The sequence below is a fragment of the Panthera leo genome, chromosome D3 (genome assembly GCF_018350215.1).
Source record: "Panthera leo isolate Ple1 chromosome D3, P.leo_Ple1_pat1.1, whole genome shotgun sequence".
Lineage (NCBI taxonomy): Eukaryota > Metazoa > Chordata > Mammalia > Carnivora > Felidae > Panthera > Panthera leo.
Genome location: NC_056690.1, coordinates 45,091,765 through 45,109,947, shown reverse-complemented (window position 1 = coordinate 45,109,947; position 18,183 = coordinate 45,091,765). Strand labels below are relative to the sequence as shown.

Genomic DNA, 18,183 nt, shown 5'->3' with positions numbered 1-18,183 from the left:
ATAAGAGTAAAAGCCGGGGAAGGGGTGGAGAGACAGGGAGGAAAACTCCTAATGGCTAAAGAGAAGACACAGAAGGCAAACAACAATGAAAAGTTGGTTGTTTCCAAGAAATAAAAAACCAACTACAAGATATTGAAGCAATGGGCCAAGCAAAGCAAAGCTGTTTTTTCCTTGTTCTGTGGACTGCTCAGCTGCCAGACGTTTCCATTTTCCGGTCTGGGTCCGTATCGCTGTATAAGTTTTATATCAGGGGCCCCAGACCAAGCAGGTTTGGCATCGGGGGTGGGGCAGCACCTCTCACAAAGCCCCTAAGTTCACGAATACGACCAGGATTCTCCCCCTCTGCGATCTGAGGCAACAGGAGGACATGGCCTCCACAGATCAAGACTTGAGGTGGTGAGGGAACCAGAAGAGAGCTAGAAGGACATTCCAGGTCTACCAGCTTCCCACAAACCCACCATCACCCTTGCATGTAATCTACACAAGAGACCGTGGGCAGCGAATGCAGATGGAAGGAATCTGTGAGCAAACTTGCTGCTTGATTTCTCCATTTTATGGCTGATCCGGAGACTGAGGTCCAGAGAGAGGAAATGTCTTTGCCAAAGCGAACCGCTGATGACTGAAATATAAGCCCTTCCACTAATTAAACATTATTTCACCTTTAATTGCTATATTGTAGCCATTTTTTAAAAGTTGATTCTTTAAAAACAAGCAAAAACACAAAAAAAAGGTTCCAAGCAAAATAAGTATCTCTTGAACTAAAACAGTGACATCAGCTGTGGAACGCTCACTTCCCTGTGCCGGCTGCTGGGCGGGAATTGCTGTGCAGACCCCCTCACCCACCAGTTCTCCAGTGCAGAGGTGGGAGATGCCAGCGTCCTTGGTGGGAGCGTGGTCTCTTGCTCTAACGTCTAACTCAGAGGTTCGATGTGTATCTGCAACATCCTAACTTTTTCCTTTAGAAGCTATTTATAAGTATCAACCATAATTTATTTTATCCAAAGTCCCTATGAATTTACTTAGGTTTTCAGCCTACTAATAGCTTACATTTGAACCAACTGAAGACACCATGTGATTCTTTTCCTCTGCAGGTCCTACAGGTGGCTACCACCTTCTCCCTGACCCCCCACCACCCCCCACCACCTCCAGGGACCACAGCAGAAGAGTCTGCTTCAACTGCAGCTAAAGATTCAAGCAGCACAGGATCCGTCTCGAAGCCTCAAGTGGCCAGAGCTGTAGGCATCAAATTTTTACCACAGACCCTGTTTTGAAAGATGTGGTCTAGCAAATTTATCAATATTGGTTTCTCATTTAAAATAATCAGATTCATACCTTACTGCCCATTAAAGCTTCCAAACAACAGAGGATAGATAAGGAGTCTTGCCAAGCTGACTTGACATTTCAGACCAGAAACAAAATGCATTTTAATCAGCAAGAGCTGCCTTACCCTGCGTGAATGTTTGATCCCTGCTCCCCCATCTTGCCTCGCTTATACACACACCTATTATCTCCTTCTCAGAGTCACAGGATCTGAAGACCCCATGGAAAATGCCAGTACATAGAACTTAAGGCGGCAAAGCTACCACACTGCCCCAAATTAAAAGCAGCCTGGAATTTGGCATGGCTACCAGAGACATGCTGTATTGCCCTCCTAGCAGTCAATTTATCTATGATCTGAAATTACATCAAATTTCCAAGGACAGGGGAAAACACTCCCCATGAGCAACAAGTTAATTTATTTGCAGGGGGAAATGAATGGCTCCTTTTGCTTTCCTGACTCTCCCATAGGCACCAGGAAACAACACAAAGTGACCCCGAAGAGAGACCCCAGACAGAGCCTTCAGTTATGTAAGACGGCCTAAAATCAGCCATGGTGACAGAGGACAGGAATTCTGCAACCCACAGAAATGTGTCTGAAGATTCTAAGCTGAAGTGCACCATCTATTTAAATGCACTCCCTTTTGAGGGGCCCCTGGGTGGCTCAGTCGGTTGAACGTCTGACCTCAGCTCGGGTCACAATCTCGTGGTTGGTGAGTTCCAGCCCCGCACCAGGCTCTGTGCTGACAGCTCAGAGCCTGGAGCCTGCTTCGGATTCTGTGTCTCCCTCTCTCTCTGCCCCTCTCCCACTCATGCTCTGTCTCTCAAAAATAAATAAAAATATTAAAAATTAAAAACAAAATTATCAAGCTTCTTTATGCAATCACAGGTGAGAAAGTTACAATTGAAAAGGCCCCAGATTAAGGGATTTTGTTGTGTTAGGACAAGAAGCCCCATTTCCCCTTGTTCTGACCCTTGTAATTTATTTCATGAAAGCCAGAACACAGAGGGGAAAGAATTATATTTAAAAAGAACAAAAAAACAGAGCCTTAGGAACCCAATGTTGTCTTAGGTTTGGAAGGAGCAACATCTGAGACCACCCCCAGAAAAAAGATTATTTGGAAGCCCCAATAAGAAAAATTCATTTTCCAATCAGAGCATGTTAACTCTTAACAACTCCCAACCCACCAGAAAGCACTCAAAGTAATGAGAACCGAGAACCATAAAAGGGAGGAGGGAAAAAAGGAGTCAGTCGGAATAATGATTTTCTTCTGCTGTCACACCAACCCTGTCCTGGAAAAGCCAAACTGAGACTGGTGTCTCCCAAGGGTGCTCCCTCCCTCCATCTCTGCCATCCCTTGAGCTGGGGATCCCTCATTTCACTCACCCCAGCTTTTTTCAAGCAGTGCAAGTGAGCCAAGGGGCACCAGACCCTCACACACCATAAACGTTTAAATACCCCACAGGGAGTAAGACATTCAAAACCCTCATGTGGTAAGAGCTCCTGTCACTCCCCCTTCAAAGTCAACTCTTAGTACTTACTCCATGCCAGGCACTGCTCTAGGCACTTCACATGGACTATCCTAGGAGTTATATGTTAATTGGCCTTATTTTACAGATGAGGAAAATGAGAATGGGACAACTTGCCCAAGGCCACAGACCTCCTGTGTGCAGAGCAGGGACCTCAAGCCTAGTGGTCTGACTCCACACCAAGACCGTTGCTCTAGCCCGCTGTACAGTGTGTGTGGGCTTCAGGGACCTCCCCAGACACACACACTCCCCAGCCTTGGGTCTCACTGGCAATACAACCCACCACAAAGCAAGACTTCCCCTCTCTTGAAAGACTCAGACGGGCTCCCACAGAATAACTATAATCATACACGAAAAGAAGTAAGAAGTGCCCCACACTTAAGGAGCCAAAATGAAATGCCACCATTGAGTTATGAAACAGTCTCCCGGTTTTCTGAAATCCAAGACTGTTCAGATCCTTTTCCCTCTTCTGCTGAGTGTTAGGGACTTCAACCTCAGGTGAATGTGGAGGCTTGGTGGCACTTTGCAAAAGCAGGAACTAGAAAGGAAAACCATTCTGTTTCTGGGTCTTAGAGTAAATTTCATTCAGAGGGAAAGAAACTCTGGACTTTTTAAAAGTTTTTAGGGATCAGTCCTAAATAGAATGCTTATAATCTCAGACAGTCATATAATACTGGGTCCTTTTCACTTATAAAAGTTGTCCCCAGTGCAAATTGAAGATGATAACTGACTCCATGTGCCAACTTCAAATAAACCAAGGTATAAAGCAGCTCCAAAAGGACAATTCATTGAAAGGAAAGCCAACAGGCAATTTGCAAACATCACATGCGCTTGTTTTATAGGCGTATCTCTAGCCACATACAGTATCAAAATGAAACTAAAAGGGAAGGAACTCACTGTACAGAAGACAAAACAATACCCTTTTTATTTTTAAAACTCTGGTGAAATAGGTTTCCATAGGACATCCCATTCTTAAAAAATTTAATGTAAACCAACCTGCCTGTGGGTCAGTCACACGATAGACTTCATCGTAGTGTGTACAGATGCCTAGAGTATTTACAAATGTTATCTGTTAGGTAGTAAAGTTTTGTTGAATTTTTTCCAGCACAAATTCCACAGTAAAATAAAGAGGGGATACTGGTGTTTTTGTATAAAAATTCTTAACAGATGGTTAAAGGCAATTTTCCTGAGAGAAGATTTGTTCTTGAAATATTTCTCTTTAACAACTGGAAATATAGAAATGGGATGTAGTTGTAAAAGAAGCATAAGAATGTCTAAGTTAACATTTTTCTTTTAAATTATTTAAGTACCATTAAGTTAAAATGTTTACATTCATTATAAAAAATGTTGTTAAATCTTATGCAAATGATTTAACACTGATTGCTGCAACGCAAATTGCACTTTTTAAAAAAATTATTGTTTACATGGAAGAAAAATATCTTGTTTGCTACCCTGTTTACAAATCCCGACTGACCTCAGGTCAGTCCCACAATGTGAACTTTGAGACATCAGTCACAGTGTACGTTAAGTCATAATGCAGTCTTGCACACGGAGTAATATTTTTGACGAGAAACCTCACGAACTGACTCAGCCTCCAGAGGTGTGTACCAAATGGCCTCAAATGGTCTTCTCCATGAAAGCACGTGAAATTCAGGTGTGGAAAAGGTACGAAGAAATTCTGGAATAACCAAAACCGATCAGAAGAAGCACATGATTTGGGGCAATACACATAAAACCCTTTTTTAAAAAAAATCTCTCAATATTCCTTAGCAGGCAAGGCCCCGGTCCTAGTCCCAGTTTCTGGAAGTGGCACAGAGGACGTCAGATCCCCCGGCACACCCAGAGGCAGGCTGGCTGGAAGTGGCCGTGGCCAGGAGGAGGTGACGTGCTGTGGGCTGCACTGGCCCTTCCCTGGAAGCCCTCCATCTTCTCTCTGGCTCTTCAGAGTCAGGGGCAGGGTGGTAAGGCAGAGCAAGCCTCTTGGGAAATACATCTCTTTCGAAATAAAGGCACGGAAATCACGCGTCAGAGGAATGTTCTGTCAGCATACTCGCCCTGGTCTGGACGGCTTGACAAAATCCCCGCAGCGGGCTCAGGCCAGGGCGAGGGCGCACCAGGAATCCTGTCTCACCGAGGATGTGACTTCGGCCGGGGAGGCCAGGCTGACGCCTATGTACAACCCATCTTGACCTGAGTACTTGAGCTCGCTGTTCTCAGGATTAGTGCTCTCTCCCGCGCCAGACATCACTGAGGTGCCCGCCTGGCGGAAGAGACGGATAGAGGGGGAAAGAGAAGGGGAGAGACAGTTATCGATCAATCTGTCAGGCGGCACCATCTTGCAAGCTAAGCACATGGAGACAAAGGAGATGGGCAGGGGGGCCCAGGCAAGAGCTGCCCACCATGTTGCATGGTGCCACTGACCTACCCCTGGCCACGTAAACTCTTAGAAACATTCTCCTGTGAACTTGAGAACTCACAGCAGTAATTCCTGGCAAGATGCACAGCTGGACAAAGGTAGGAAAAAGGAACTGCAGGAGGCCTACTTGTAAAAAGTACCAAACTCTCAGCTCTCTGGCAGTGAAACAAACCACACCGCCTAGGTAAGTAGGTCTTAATGACGCCCACACAATCTAATCATTTCAAAAGAGAAAATGCAGAGCCCCCCCCACCACCACCCCCCGCCCCGGCACACACACAGCACAGCTACAACCTTAGCCGTTATGCCAAAGTCTAATATGGAAAGCCACACAGCTCAGCGAGGCATGATAAATGAAATTTTTGAGCACTGACTTCATGGAAAATGAACCCACGTGTACACAGGTTTAGTATCTACCGCATTTACCTGAATTCTTTTCAAGGAGAACCGGCCATTTTGAAGGCAGACCACATTATAAAGAAAATGCTAACATCTTATATCTGTCATGGTGGTGGCAATCATTTGTTGAAACAAAAGATCACTCCTCTTGTTTCATTCATTCCTTCCATCCAAATGAGAAAGGCCAAATAGAAAACATGGTATAATTTAGTAGAATCAAACCAAAATAACTAAAATCATGTTTAGACTACAGTTTAAGAAAACAGTTGCATTTGACTTTTTTAAAAAATTCTAAGCATGGGGCACCTGGGTGGCTCAGTTGGTTGAGCGTCTGACTCTTGACTTTGGCTTAGGTCATTATCTCGGTTTGTGGTATCAAGCACCACATCGGGTTCTGTGCTGAGCATGGAGCCTGCTGGGGATTTTCTCTCTTCCTTCCTCCCTCTCTGCCCCTCCCCTCCCAAATAAATAAACACTTAAAAAAAAATCTAGCCATGACTAGCATGGTTCCCAGGCGTGGCTCCTGGGTGTGGCCTGGTGTGGCTCCGAGGACAGGGGTCAATGACATCAACAACACCCAGAAAGACAGTGCCCCGTCCACACACAGTGCCCCCAGAGGTTGAGAAGCCCCAACATGTCAACACAACATGTCTTCCTGCCTCATCCTTCACCACTCTGAGTTCTAGAACATGCCCCCTCTGGTGTCGGAACTCAGCCCGCACACATGCATCAGCCATAACTTAGACCTGCAGAACATCCCGCTGTCCCCTCCTGCCAGGTACAGGAAACACAGCTGTGTTTCCCTTGGGATTTGTATGCATGCTACACTTAGATAAGGACTTACAAAAATCTATAAGGACACAAGGGAACACGCAGGGTCCCAGGGGAAAGAACAGGGTACAGTGACAGCTGGCATAGCTTAGAAGTCTGCACGAACCAGCCTTCCTTCCAACTGAATGCTTACGACCCCATCCACAGGGCCCTCATTTCCTTCCAAAGAGAAAAAGACAAGAGGAAAGACCACTACTCTCTCAAGCGAGCCCACACCTTTTTGGAGAAAGAATGTAAGCCACTGTGGCTACAGAGGGGCCACGGGCCAGCATCCCAGTGACAAGATGTGGCACCACCCCACTGAGAAGGGCAGTCACCTCTGTGGTCTTAGGCCTGATAGCCTGGAACTTGGCCTTACTGTCACACAATTGCTGAATGAGGCTCACTGAGAAAGTATCAGAGCCCAGAGCAAGCTCAGAAGAACTGCCTAAGGTGTCAGGTCTGAGAAGGACACCTAGGGGACAGGGGCGCCTGGGTGGCTCAGTCGGTTGGGCATCCGACTTCAGCTCAGGTCATAATCTCGCGGTCCGTGAGTTCGAGCCCCGCGTTGGACTCTGGGCTGATGGCTCAGAGCCTGGAGCCTGCTTCGGATTCTGTGTCTCCCTCTCTCTCTGCCCCTCCCCCGTTCATGCTCTGTCTCTCTCTGTCTCAAAAATAAATAAACGTTTAAAAAAAAAAAAAAAAAAAGGACACCTAGGGGACAGAGCCTTATGTCAGTTAACGGACCAATGCTGCTTCCACGGTCTGGATGAAAGCATCATGGAAACCCAAGGCTGGCATCTGGGGAAACTGAGCCAAGGGGTACAGTAGACCTCTGCATGACCTCTGTAACTTACTTTGAAGTGATTTTGTAAACCTAAAATCACTTCAAAGTAAAAAGTTTATTAAAAAATAAAGATAGAGGCTCCTGGGTGGCTCAGTTGGTTATGCAGCCGACTTTGGCTCAGGTCATAATCTCGCGGTTCATAGGTTCGAGCCCCGCATCGAGCTCCAGCTCAGAGCCTGGAGCCTGCTACAGATTCTGTGTCTCCCTCACTCTCTGCCCCTCCCCTGCTTGCACTCTGCCTCTCTCTGTCTCTCAAAAAGTGAATAAAAACATTAAAAAAAAATAAAAAATAAAGATAAAAATAATAAAAAATTAAAATGTAGCCATGATCCCATACTTAAATCATGGCTTTTTCCTTCTAGAAAGCTCTGAAGTTCATTATTTCTTCCTAGCTTTCAAAGCTTAATCCCACAAATTACTGGATGTTTGTTTTTTTGACACAGCTAGAATGTTTTGTGCTTTTCAAAACATCCATTTGTCTGGCTGAGCTGATGCTATATCTCCTTCAGAGAAACACGGGGCACCAGACACAGGCTGAACTGAAAGGTATGCTGAGCCCCCTTGGCTCCACTCGGGAGCCTGGAAGTCAGAGTGGTTTTGCTCTTTCTGGAAAAAAAATCTTGTTTTTCTCTCCAATCTTCACAATAACCACATGAGGCTGGGAAGGAGGGTCTGGCCATGAGACTTGCTATCTGCCCATCTCCACTTCCTCCCAAATGGACAGACCAAAGCCAGCCCCTCACAGCTAACCAATCCATCCCTTTCCTGGCAAAAAGGTGGGTTTGTAAAAATACAGCGACAACAGTACTGCCACACTCAAACTTCTTTTTAAATTAACACAAACTTAGGGGCACCTGGGTAGCTCAGTCGGTTAAGCAACTGACTTTGGCCCAGGTCATGATCTCACAGCTGGTGAGTTCGAGCCCTACATTGGGCTCATTGTTGTCAGTGCAGAGCCTGTTTTGGATCTTTTGTCCTCCTCTCTTTGTCCCACCCCCAACTCTTGCGTGCTCAAGCTCTCTCTCAAAAATAAACAAACATTTTTTAAAAATTGATTAATTAATTAACATTTTAACATAAGACTTAAACTGAGGGCTTTGGGTACATAAGAAAGCAAACTTCACAAAGTCACTGAGATGTCAAAAACTTAGAATTTGAAATAGCTGAAATAATCCTGTCAAACACACCAACAAAACTATGGATTTGGTTACCCGTATAAATAGGGTAAAGTAACTTTAGTCATTAATTCCAGAAACTCCACTATGAGCAAACCCATCACAGACCCAGATTTAATCCCCAAAAAAATAAACAAAAGGGTGATACTCCATTACTCCGCATTTTAGAAAGGAGCTATCATACAACCAGCAGAGTGGGTGCACTTATAAGTGATGGGTCACACCCAATTCCATATTGATCTACCTATTCCCAGAAAAAAGCACATGTGCATTTCTCTGACTAAATCTGACTTCACCACAGCGAGACTTTCTGAAAGAAAGAGGGTACCCACCCGGATCGGCCCAGGAAGCAGCCCGCCTCACGTGGCCAGACATGCTGAGATAGCAGAGGGGTCGTCACCACCACAGGTCAGCAACAAGAAACATTAGCAAGATGTTTATGAGAGCCAGGCACTGGATCTATGAGCCCAAGGAGACAAACGCTCCCTGGGTGAGCTCCCAGGCCACATACATACTTGAAAGTAAGAATGGTCAACTGCCCATCACAGATGATAAATGAGTGGCTGAGACATTGAAAGGGAGCAGTAGGTCTAAAAAGGAACCACAGAGGGGAAAGGATTCCGGGGGTGGGCCACACGCAGCCTGCAACGCTGGGGACTAATATGGACGGACTTGCAAGCATTACCCTGCTTCAGCCGCCTACTGAGTGAGGTCACCTCTCCGAGCCTCCTCCTGGGGAAACTAGAAACTAGCCCTCACATCACCCATCAAGTAGGGCTGTGACAATTCAATGTTTGCAAAAGCATCAGCATGGCACCTTGCCATGGTAAGCATCAAGGGAAGCCATTATTACTGGTGAGGAAAGGGTATTCGGAAGGGGAGGCATGCAGGGCACATTCTCAAGCAAAGCCAGCTGAAACGGAAGGATTAAGCAAAAGGGGCAAGGGCACAATGTGGGAGAAGTAACCGAGAAGGCCTCATCTAAAACCCTCTATGCCTCAGGTTCCTCACCTTGAAAATGGAAGCTAAAAAAGACGCATCTGTATCCTGAGGTTATTGCAAGAACTCAATTCATTAAGATACATAAAGCCTTTACAACAGTATCTGACAACAGGAAAATGACAGAAGCAAACAGCACTATTAGTATTATTTTATTATTATTGTTAAGGAGCACAGACCTAATTTAATCTCCCCACCTTTGCCAGGGTGGGGAGACTTACCACCATCACTTGGTGGGAGCAAAGGTGGAACTCATTCAGAGCTAACTGAAAACCACCTCAACAATGACCATCTTTTTTTTTTTTTTTGCAAATGCTTATTTTATTTTTGAGGAAGAACGTGAGCCCAGAGGGGAGGTAGGGGGAGACAGAGGATCTGAAGCTGGCTCTGCGCTGACAGCATCTAGCCTAATGCGGGGCTCAAACTCACAAACCATGAGGTCATGACCTGAGCCAAAGTTGGACACTCAACCGACTGAGCCACCCAGGTGCCCCAGCAACGACCTTCTTCTAATTGTTACTGACAACTCTTCAGAGAACAAAACAAAACAAGGTGCTTCTTTAGCCCTTCAAAAGGCTCATGGGCCTTCTTCAAATAAACCACATTAAAGAAATCCTAATACCTTGAACATTATTCTTAACACCTGAGCAATAATCCTAACAGCTACCAACTGAAATACCTATTGTCTTCTTTGATCAGTCAAAAATGACTCCTACGTCAAAGGACAGGCAAATCCCAAATTACATGAGTGATGAGTACCTGAAAAACATCAGCAGCTCATTTGAAATCAAAAGTGACATCTGACTTTCTCAGAAAAAAAAATGTGCTTGTGCCCAACAACTGAGACCCTTATTTGTAGATGGGGATACACTATTTCAACATGAAATACTGCAGTGTACAGCCTTCTTTTGTATGTCACTCATACCTCAATAAAAAATAAAATGTTTATGGAGCACCTGGCTGGCTCAGTCGGTAATTTTTTTTTAATGTTCATTTATTTTTGAGAGAGAGAGAGAGAGAGAGAGAGAGAGAGAGCGTGAGTGGTGGAGGGGCAGAGAGAGAGAGAGAGAGAGGAAGACACAGAATCAGAAGCTGGCTCCAGGCCCCGAGCTGTCAGCACAGAGCCCAACGCGGGGCTCGAACTCACAAACTGCGAGATCATGACCTGAGCTGAAGTCAGACGCTTAACCCGCTGAACCACCCAGGTGCTCCTAGAGCATGAGACTCTTGATCTCAGGGTCATTGGGTTCAAGCCCCACATTGGGAGTAGGGCTTATTTAAATAAAAAAATAAAATAAAAATAAAATAAAAATTTTATGTAATGATACATAATGAGATCGCGTGATAAGATCTGATGAGACTCTGACAACCCCAGTCCTCTCATCCATGGCCGGTGCAGCTATATTCTGGTACATGCCTTAAGCAGAGCCATCAAGAACTTTATATCCTACTGAGCTCTGTAATTGCACTTCTGGAGATGTGTTTACAAGGAAAGAATTCAAAGGAAGGGAAAGGCTCCTCATGGGAAGACATTCATGGCACAGTTATTTACAATAGTGGGGATCACGTAAATAATCTAATACCGAATAATACGAGATGGTTTGGAAAAGCAAGGTCCATCCGCTCAGTGAACTATGATGCAATTATTAAAAATAAGATCATGTGGCAAAGTGGGAAAAAATCCTATAATGCAATGTTAAATGAAAAACAGAAGGATATAACTATGTCATCAGTAAAATTTATGCACAAGCGAAAGTATTTCAGGGGAACCCAAGAGAGGTAGGGCCAGGGGACCATCTATCAGCCATCTATACCTTCCTTTGAATATTTTAACTGAAAGGAGTAGTGCTGTCTAACTTTGAGGAAGGTTGAAGACATTAGCACCAGAAATATGATGCAAAAGCACTTGAGGGATGAGCCAGCCTGGAAAGAGTCATAAAGTAGCAGGGGAAAAAATAGAGAGGAACCAGAGAGGAGGAAGTAACAGAGAGAAAGGAGGGCCAGAAGGGCCATGTACCCCTGAAGTCACCTACCTCCATGCCACCTAGCATCGATTGGAACCTAGCCAGCCATGTACACGTGAAACATGGTTGCATGTAAGTTAAAACACCAAACACTCAACACCAGTATTCTAACCATACAAGAAATCTAGAATTGGCACAACTCTCCTTTAGAAACCTGGCTTGTCACATCATTGTTCGTCTTAAGTGTCTTTTCCTCTTTAGTATATTCAAGAGCTACCTATCAAGATCAGTACAATTTGGAGGGAAAATCAGAAAACTTAAGACCCTAGACCCAAGGACATGCACACAAAATTACAAGCATAAATTTCAATTGGTTAATGTTTTCCCACATCTAGTTGAAACCTTGAAAGGACTTTAGTTCAGCAAAAGCAGGTATTTGACTCACCTACACCCATCTAACCCAGCCAGTGTTTCTGGACAGAGGCAGAGGGGAGCACCTCAGATTGCCCACAGCTGAACCATCCTTCCTCCTTCTGGTGGACAGTTCAGGCAGGCGGAGGTCCTGGCTCTTTCTCTGATCAAAGTACATTCTGAGGGTGGGGCCGAAATCTGTTCTGTGTTTCCATTCACAGCTTATCTGCCCTCCACCCTCCTACAGACAACTGAAAATGGAGGCACTTCCTGTTGAAAGAATGTGTTATCAGCACCAGACTCAGCCTGGGCTTAGCACTGAACCCAGGCCAGGCTAGGTAGGAGACCTGGCAGAGCAGCTGGGCTGGAAATCTCCCTCTTAAAGGAATAAATGACTTCAGGGACAACCAGGCTGCTGCAGCCAGGACACGGAAAATATCCACTAGCCTGTGAAGCAGACACAGCTCATCTGTAGGTCACATGGACTTTTTTCTTTTCCTGTGAGAATAATTTTTGGACATATATCTGAAAAGTCAAGGATTTCTGATCTGATAAACTCGTAGAGTCAGTGGCCAGCAGTGTCTGGCTCACAGTGGGCTCACCCACCCTGTCAGTTCTTTCTCCGCCTCTACTTCACACACAACCTTACAGGCAGGCCCAGAGACCCCTCCTAAGGCAGCGTCGGCTGGGCAACCCATCAGAGCTAAGGAAACCCTTACAGAACACAGCCACCCCACAGAAGAATAACACAGGTCCTCTAGCTTATGAATTATAAACATAAATTTCATTTTTGAGGAAGGGAACCAAAAAGGAGTCAACTGGGGTGTGTTTAGTCCTCCATGCCATAATCTCTCTCGATGGAGCCTTGATCTGAAGAAACAAAACACTGCACCCCAGGCAGGTTGAGGGTGAGTGTGTGATCATTCCCAGAGCATGAGACTTTGATGATGATCACACTGCCTCTTTAACTCGAATTCAGACTGTCGGCTTCCATGGCCTCTGATCTGTCCTTCCTACACATCTAAGTAAGCTTGTGGTTACGGCTTTTTCTTGTGTGAGGGGAAGCCAGCCATCCCTCACTGCCAACGCTCTCTTCTCTGCTTTTGTAACCTCTAGGTTAGGCTCTTGCAGTGCTTTATAGTGGCCTGCCTCAAGTTAAAAAAAAAAAAAAAACTAATCCCAACAAAGGAGAAACACTTTCAGATAAATCTTAACTTCCACCCTAAAAACTACACTCATTGCAGTTTGGATGGAGGTCATAGGACCAGACACAAAAGTGACTCACTAATAGTTTAGGAAGTGGCACAAGATACAGAAACAAGAGTTCTGTCTCCATCAGAACCCGTGAAACCCGTCTCCAGTAACAACTCAAAGCAAGAGAACATAGCGCCTTCTCTCACAAGCAGGGAGAGTCATGATCACTGCAGTCAATGACCTAACTCAGTTTTCAGCAAAATATTTTACTTATTTCCTTGTAATTTAACAAGCAAGTTCTTTAATGAAGAGCTCACTGGTTGTCCCCTTGGGGCCTCACGCCCCTTCTGGGCCTGAGTAGCCCAGGTTATATCCAGTCCCCAGGACGCTGCCCTTTCCAAGTAGGTAAGGACAATTCTATACAATCTAACCTGGGCAAAGGATCCCATTGTTTCATGCATCTATGCACCCATACCAAGTTTGTCACGGTGATGAAAGGCACACCCAGTGTTTATGAGTGCCCTGGGACTATCAGTAAAATGTTAACATACAAACATAAATGGCGGGGGCTGGGGTGCCCCACAACTTGAAGTCACCAGCATTCTAAAGAAAAAGTTTCTCTTCATGGATGACTCTAGTTGTCAAATTAGGTGGCAAAGGATCCTGCGGAAAGATTTAAAACCTGGTAAATTATGATCTTTTATTTAAAAAAAAAAAACAACAACAACTGTTTTTTCAGATTGGATGAGTATCCTCATCTCCCCATTTCAATCGGAAAAAGCAGACCATGGTCTGAGAACCAAGCAGCATTTACAAGAAAGCGTTATGAAAGTACTGTCACAAGGAATGAAAAATTGTGGCGATCAGAATAAAATTATTTAAAATGTAGTTACTTTGTTAACACAATAGCTCTACATCTCTTAAAGGAAAGTAAGGATTTATTTCTAATGCCTTGGGATGAAAAAAAAATGCCATGCAAATAAAGCACATCACTATTAACTTCCAAGATTATATTTAAATAATACTGTTCTCCTTGAGCTTCAAAGAGGTCTGCAGGCATCTCCCACTTATGCTACACAATGCTCTTAAGGACCAGATGGTAGGAATTACTTTTCCCTTTTAGTAGGAGGAAAACAGAGGCTTTACAAAACCTTGGCAGCTTTACTACAGTCACACATAGGGCTGGAGCTAGTGCCTGGATGCCTGAATCGATTTCCTTCCAGCTGCTACTCCGTGAACCCCAGACTAAACTGCAGACCATACTAAGGCTTCACCATGAATCAAGCAAATAAGCTTAATCAGAGCTTTAAATTAAAAGTGTCTGTACTTAATAAGATAAAAATATGATTCTGGCACGTGCACTCTGGTGAAACCAGGCCATGCTAACAACACCTAAAACTGTAGCACAGCAAGTAAACAGGCATTTGAACATCCTCAGATATTGACTTGAAACTCTTTACTCACAGGACTGCAACAGTACACTGAGATCAATACCTGTCGTTTATTTGTTCAAATCTTTCTTAAAATCTGAAGTCAATAAAATACTCTGTGCTCAGTCCCACAGATCCCAAGTGCTGGGTCTGGTGCGATAGGTAGGTGAATTATGAATTATCACATATGCCAACGCCTGTCTTTGTAGATGCTTTTTAAAGTTATTAAAATTTCAGAAAAAATTAACAGGTAGATCTAAACATGAACAAAGCAAACAGACTGTATTCAGTTCATATCCATTAGATCTTCATATCGCTAGTAACCCTTTTGGCAGACGCCCATGAAACGCATAATAAATTACTTTTGTTCCAGTAAAGGAATTCATTTTCTTCGAAGATTCATTTAGCAATAACATTTCAGAGCATTCTAAGCCAGATTTCTTAAACTTGGGCATGTTTTCCCGTAACATTATTTCATGTTTTGTGACAATTTGTATATTCTTACAGAGGCCCGGGTTGGGGGGTGGGGGGGCAACTGCAAATAATTTGTAATCTACAGAGAAACTTTGTGTTCTGAAATGAAGCCTTCTAACCTGAGGCTATATGAGAAGGTGTGTGACATTCTCCCCACACTAATGCTCTACCTAGTATTCTGGCTTTCAGGTTGTGATGATGAGTCACTTATTAAACCACAGTCCTGTGATAAATTGGGTGGACAAATATATCATAAGCTATTTAAAGAACGATACAGTTGTGCTGTTCCCTAATATACAGATAAAGGCATTGGATATTAATGTAGCGCAATGCATTTTTAACGACTCCTCACCATCCTCCCCATAACACACAGACCTGTGTGCATACACACACATACACACGACACAGAAAGAGGGAAGTCTGGAAGAGGCCTTGAGATCAAAATGAAAGTATGTAAACCCCACACGCTTACGTGTTCCTTGCCAGGTTGGCGTGTGACTTTCACAGTGAAGGCCGATGTGGTCAGACAGGAACGTGAGTTATTAGAAGGAACTGAAAGAAGAAAGGGAGCCTGGCACATAGGGAGCATGAAGATAAAATGCCAACAAAATATTTACGTTCATGGCTTGTAGCAAGAGGCAAGTGGGATGTTAATAACTGTGATGATTGGTCAGCTCCCTGGGAGTGGTAGCAGGCCGGAGACCTCGGTTCCAGTCCCAGCTTCCACACTGGCTGGTTTTGTGACCTTATGGAGTCACTGCGGATTCTGGTTTATAAATGAGGCAATAATGATACCTAACTGCAAGACTCTCACAGACTCTTGTGGGAGATTAATGACTTTTCAACTCTGTTTTTATTCATTTAGAAAAGAGTATCGTAGACTATAAACTCTGAGGGAAATGGACACTTGCCTATTAAATGCTTTTCAATGATTTCATAAAAACTAACTAAAGGCAATTGGAACATTCTTAAAAGTTCCACCTAACTTGGCACTCACTGTGTATCAGATTGAAATCACACCCTTAGAAGGATGTTACTATTGCAACCTTGTGTTTGATACTTTTAAGAGAGCTTTTTATAATCACATTAGGGACATCAACCACAGTAAATTTCACTGCCTGTTATTCTTTTATTACCCAATTGACATAGTCTTAGTACCATAATATATTTTATTTAGAAGTACGATATTGACAAGAAGATTTGTATAATGTGCCTTATGTATTTGGTCGCAAGCAAATCACTTCTCTGGCACCGTTTTCCCACCCGTTTCGGCAGGATGATTTCTGACGCTCAAACAACTAATGAAAATTGGTCAGATTTCTTTAAGAAAATATTATTTTTTCTCTCTGAAGATTTCAATATTGCATAATATCACATATTAATCTAGTATGCCATAATGATAACACTGATGGCCAGACCTGGGTCCAAATCCAAGCCCTGCCTCTTAACATATACACAACCTTGGGCTTGTTACTTTGTTCCGAGTCTCACTCCCCCCTTCACAAACCGAAAATGGAGATAAAACAACATACGTAGAGTGATAATTATGAAAGAGAAAAGGTACCTAAAACACCTGACATGTACAAGTACTTAGAAGCAGACTTCTGCTTTGCTATGTCCAGTATCTCATAAATGATGAAGAATGGAAAAAGGAGAGATTTCTCAGAAGCAAGAGTACAATGATAAAATGCAAGGCTAACACTAATACCCAACTCTCCTGCAACCTAGGACACCTGTAAAATATTCAGCTTAAGAGATGAGCAGTAGGGGCGCCTGGGTGGCTCAGTTGGTCAGCGTCCAACTCGAGCTCAGGTCATGATCAGTTCAGGTGTTCGAGCCCTGCGTCCAGCTCTGTGCTGATAGCTCAGAGCCTGGAGCCTGCTTCAGATTCTGTGTCTCCCAATCTCTCTGCTCGTGCTCTGTCTCTCTCTCTCTCAAAAATAAACATTAAAAAAAAAAAAAAAAAAAGGCGAGCAGTAATTTTTTGTCCTGCTCCAGGAGCCTCCTGAACCAGAACTGCTCTGCAGAGTCCAATTCTTCTGAAGGAAAGCAACTCTTACAGTTTTTGTAAGTCCTTCACGAATGTACCTTTCAGCTACTTAACTATTGTAGGAATAGTTAATAATGCAAGATCTATTATTTTATGACCAATCATAATGCCATAGTAAATCCAGTGTGAATAATTACTTGGACAAAAAGACAGTGGAGTATAAATTTGCTAATAAAGAAGCTGTGATTAAAGTGGTGTTTTCCGATTTGCAGCATAGGATGCGAATATCAATACACAAAATCTACAAAAAGATTTTTAAACATTAACCATTAACCTACAAAGTACATAACCTTTCTCCAGAATGCCTTAAAGATGTTAACTGTTGTCTTAAATTGTTCTTCAGAAGAACATCCAGATATCCTAACAAGTGTCAGTCCCTAAATCACTGCTGTAGCCATAAGCACTATGAGGGCACATTAACTCTTTCAAACCACTTGTAGCCCAACATTTAGCACCATGCAGCTCAGAAGTACTTCTGACAAGGTTGTTGAATAGAGTTATTACCAAGGAGTGACTGCAGTCGGGAAACAGGTCTAGCTAGGCACCTAGCATCCCAGAAGAATAAATGAGACAGGAATGAAGACACCTATCTCACATCGAGAAAATGACCAAACAGCAAGTAAGGCCCACCCTCAAAAACACAGAACCAGCCAGCATCAAATCTGAGATGAGGTCCCTGCCTCAGTCTAAGGAGGTGTGCCTCTCATCGTGGAAGCTGTCTACTACCAGCAACAAACCACAGAGGTGAGGAAACATTTCCTATCCCGAAGACACCATGCCTAACATGTCTCCATTCAGAGGAAGATTCACCCAGCAGCCACCACAAACCGTCTTGCCGAGAAGCCCTGGAGACAGAGAAACTAAACCCCAGGCCTACATCGCATGCCATGAGACCAGAGCACATCATCACTAGCTCCAAGGGAGGGTTTTTATAATTACGAAGGGAAACCCTGCTTGTACAACGTACAAGCGGGAGCATGTTAGCATTTGTTTACATCAATTATCAAAATACGCCATTAAGAATGCTTTAATTGTTGGACTCCAGCAATCCAGAAAAAGAAACACATTTGTTACTAAAGTTGGGTGCTAGACCAAGTCCATCATTTAGAAATGAAGGTACTTGGCGCCCTACTAAAGGCAGACTTTATATTGATTTGAGCCAGTTTT

The 18,183-nt window shown here is 43.8% G+C and overlaps 1 protein-coding gene across 3 annotated transcripts in view; it reads right to left on the bottom strand.

Moving 5' to 3' along the window:
• Window positions 1-3,620: 3,620 nt before the first annotated feature.
• The window catches only part of GATA6 (GATA binding protein 6), a 32,321-nt gene continuing 17,758 nt past the window's right edge, over window positions 3,621-18,183 (bottom strand). For 2 of the 3 annotated variants that reach the window (XM_042910525.1, XM_042910526.1), the window contains one exon: window positions 3,621-5,107. In XM_042910525.1, the coding sequence (XP_042766459.1) occupies window positions 4,940-5,107 (168 nt within the window). In that variant the 3' untranslated portion in view covers window positions 3,621-4,939. The other variant, XM_042910527.1, reaches the window with a different exon arrangement.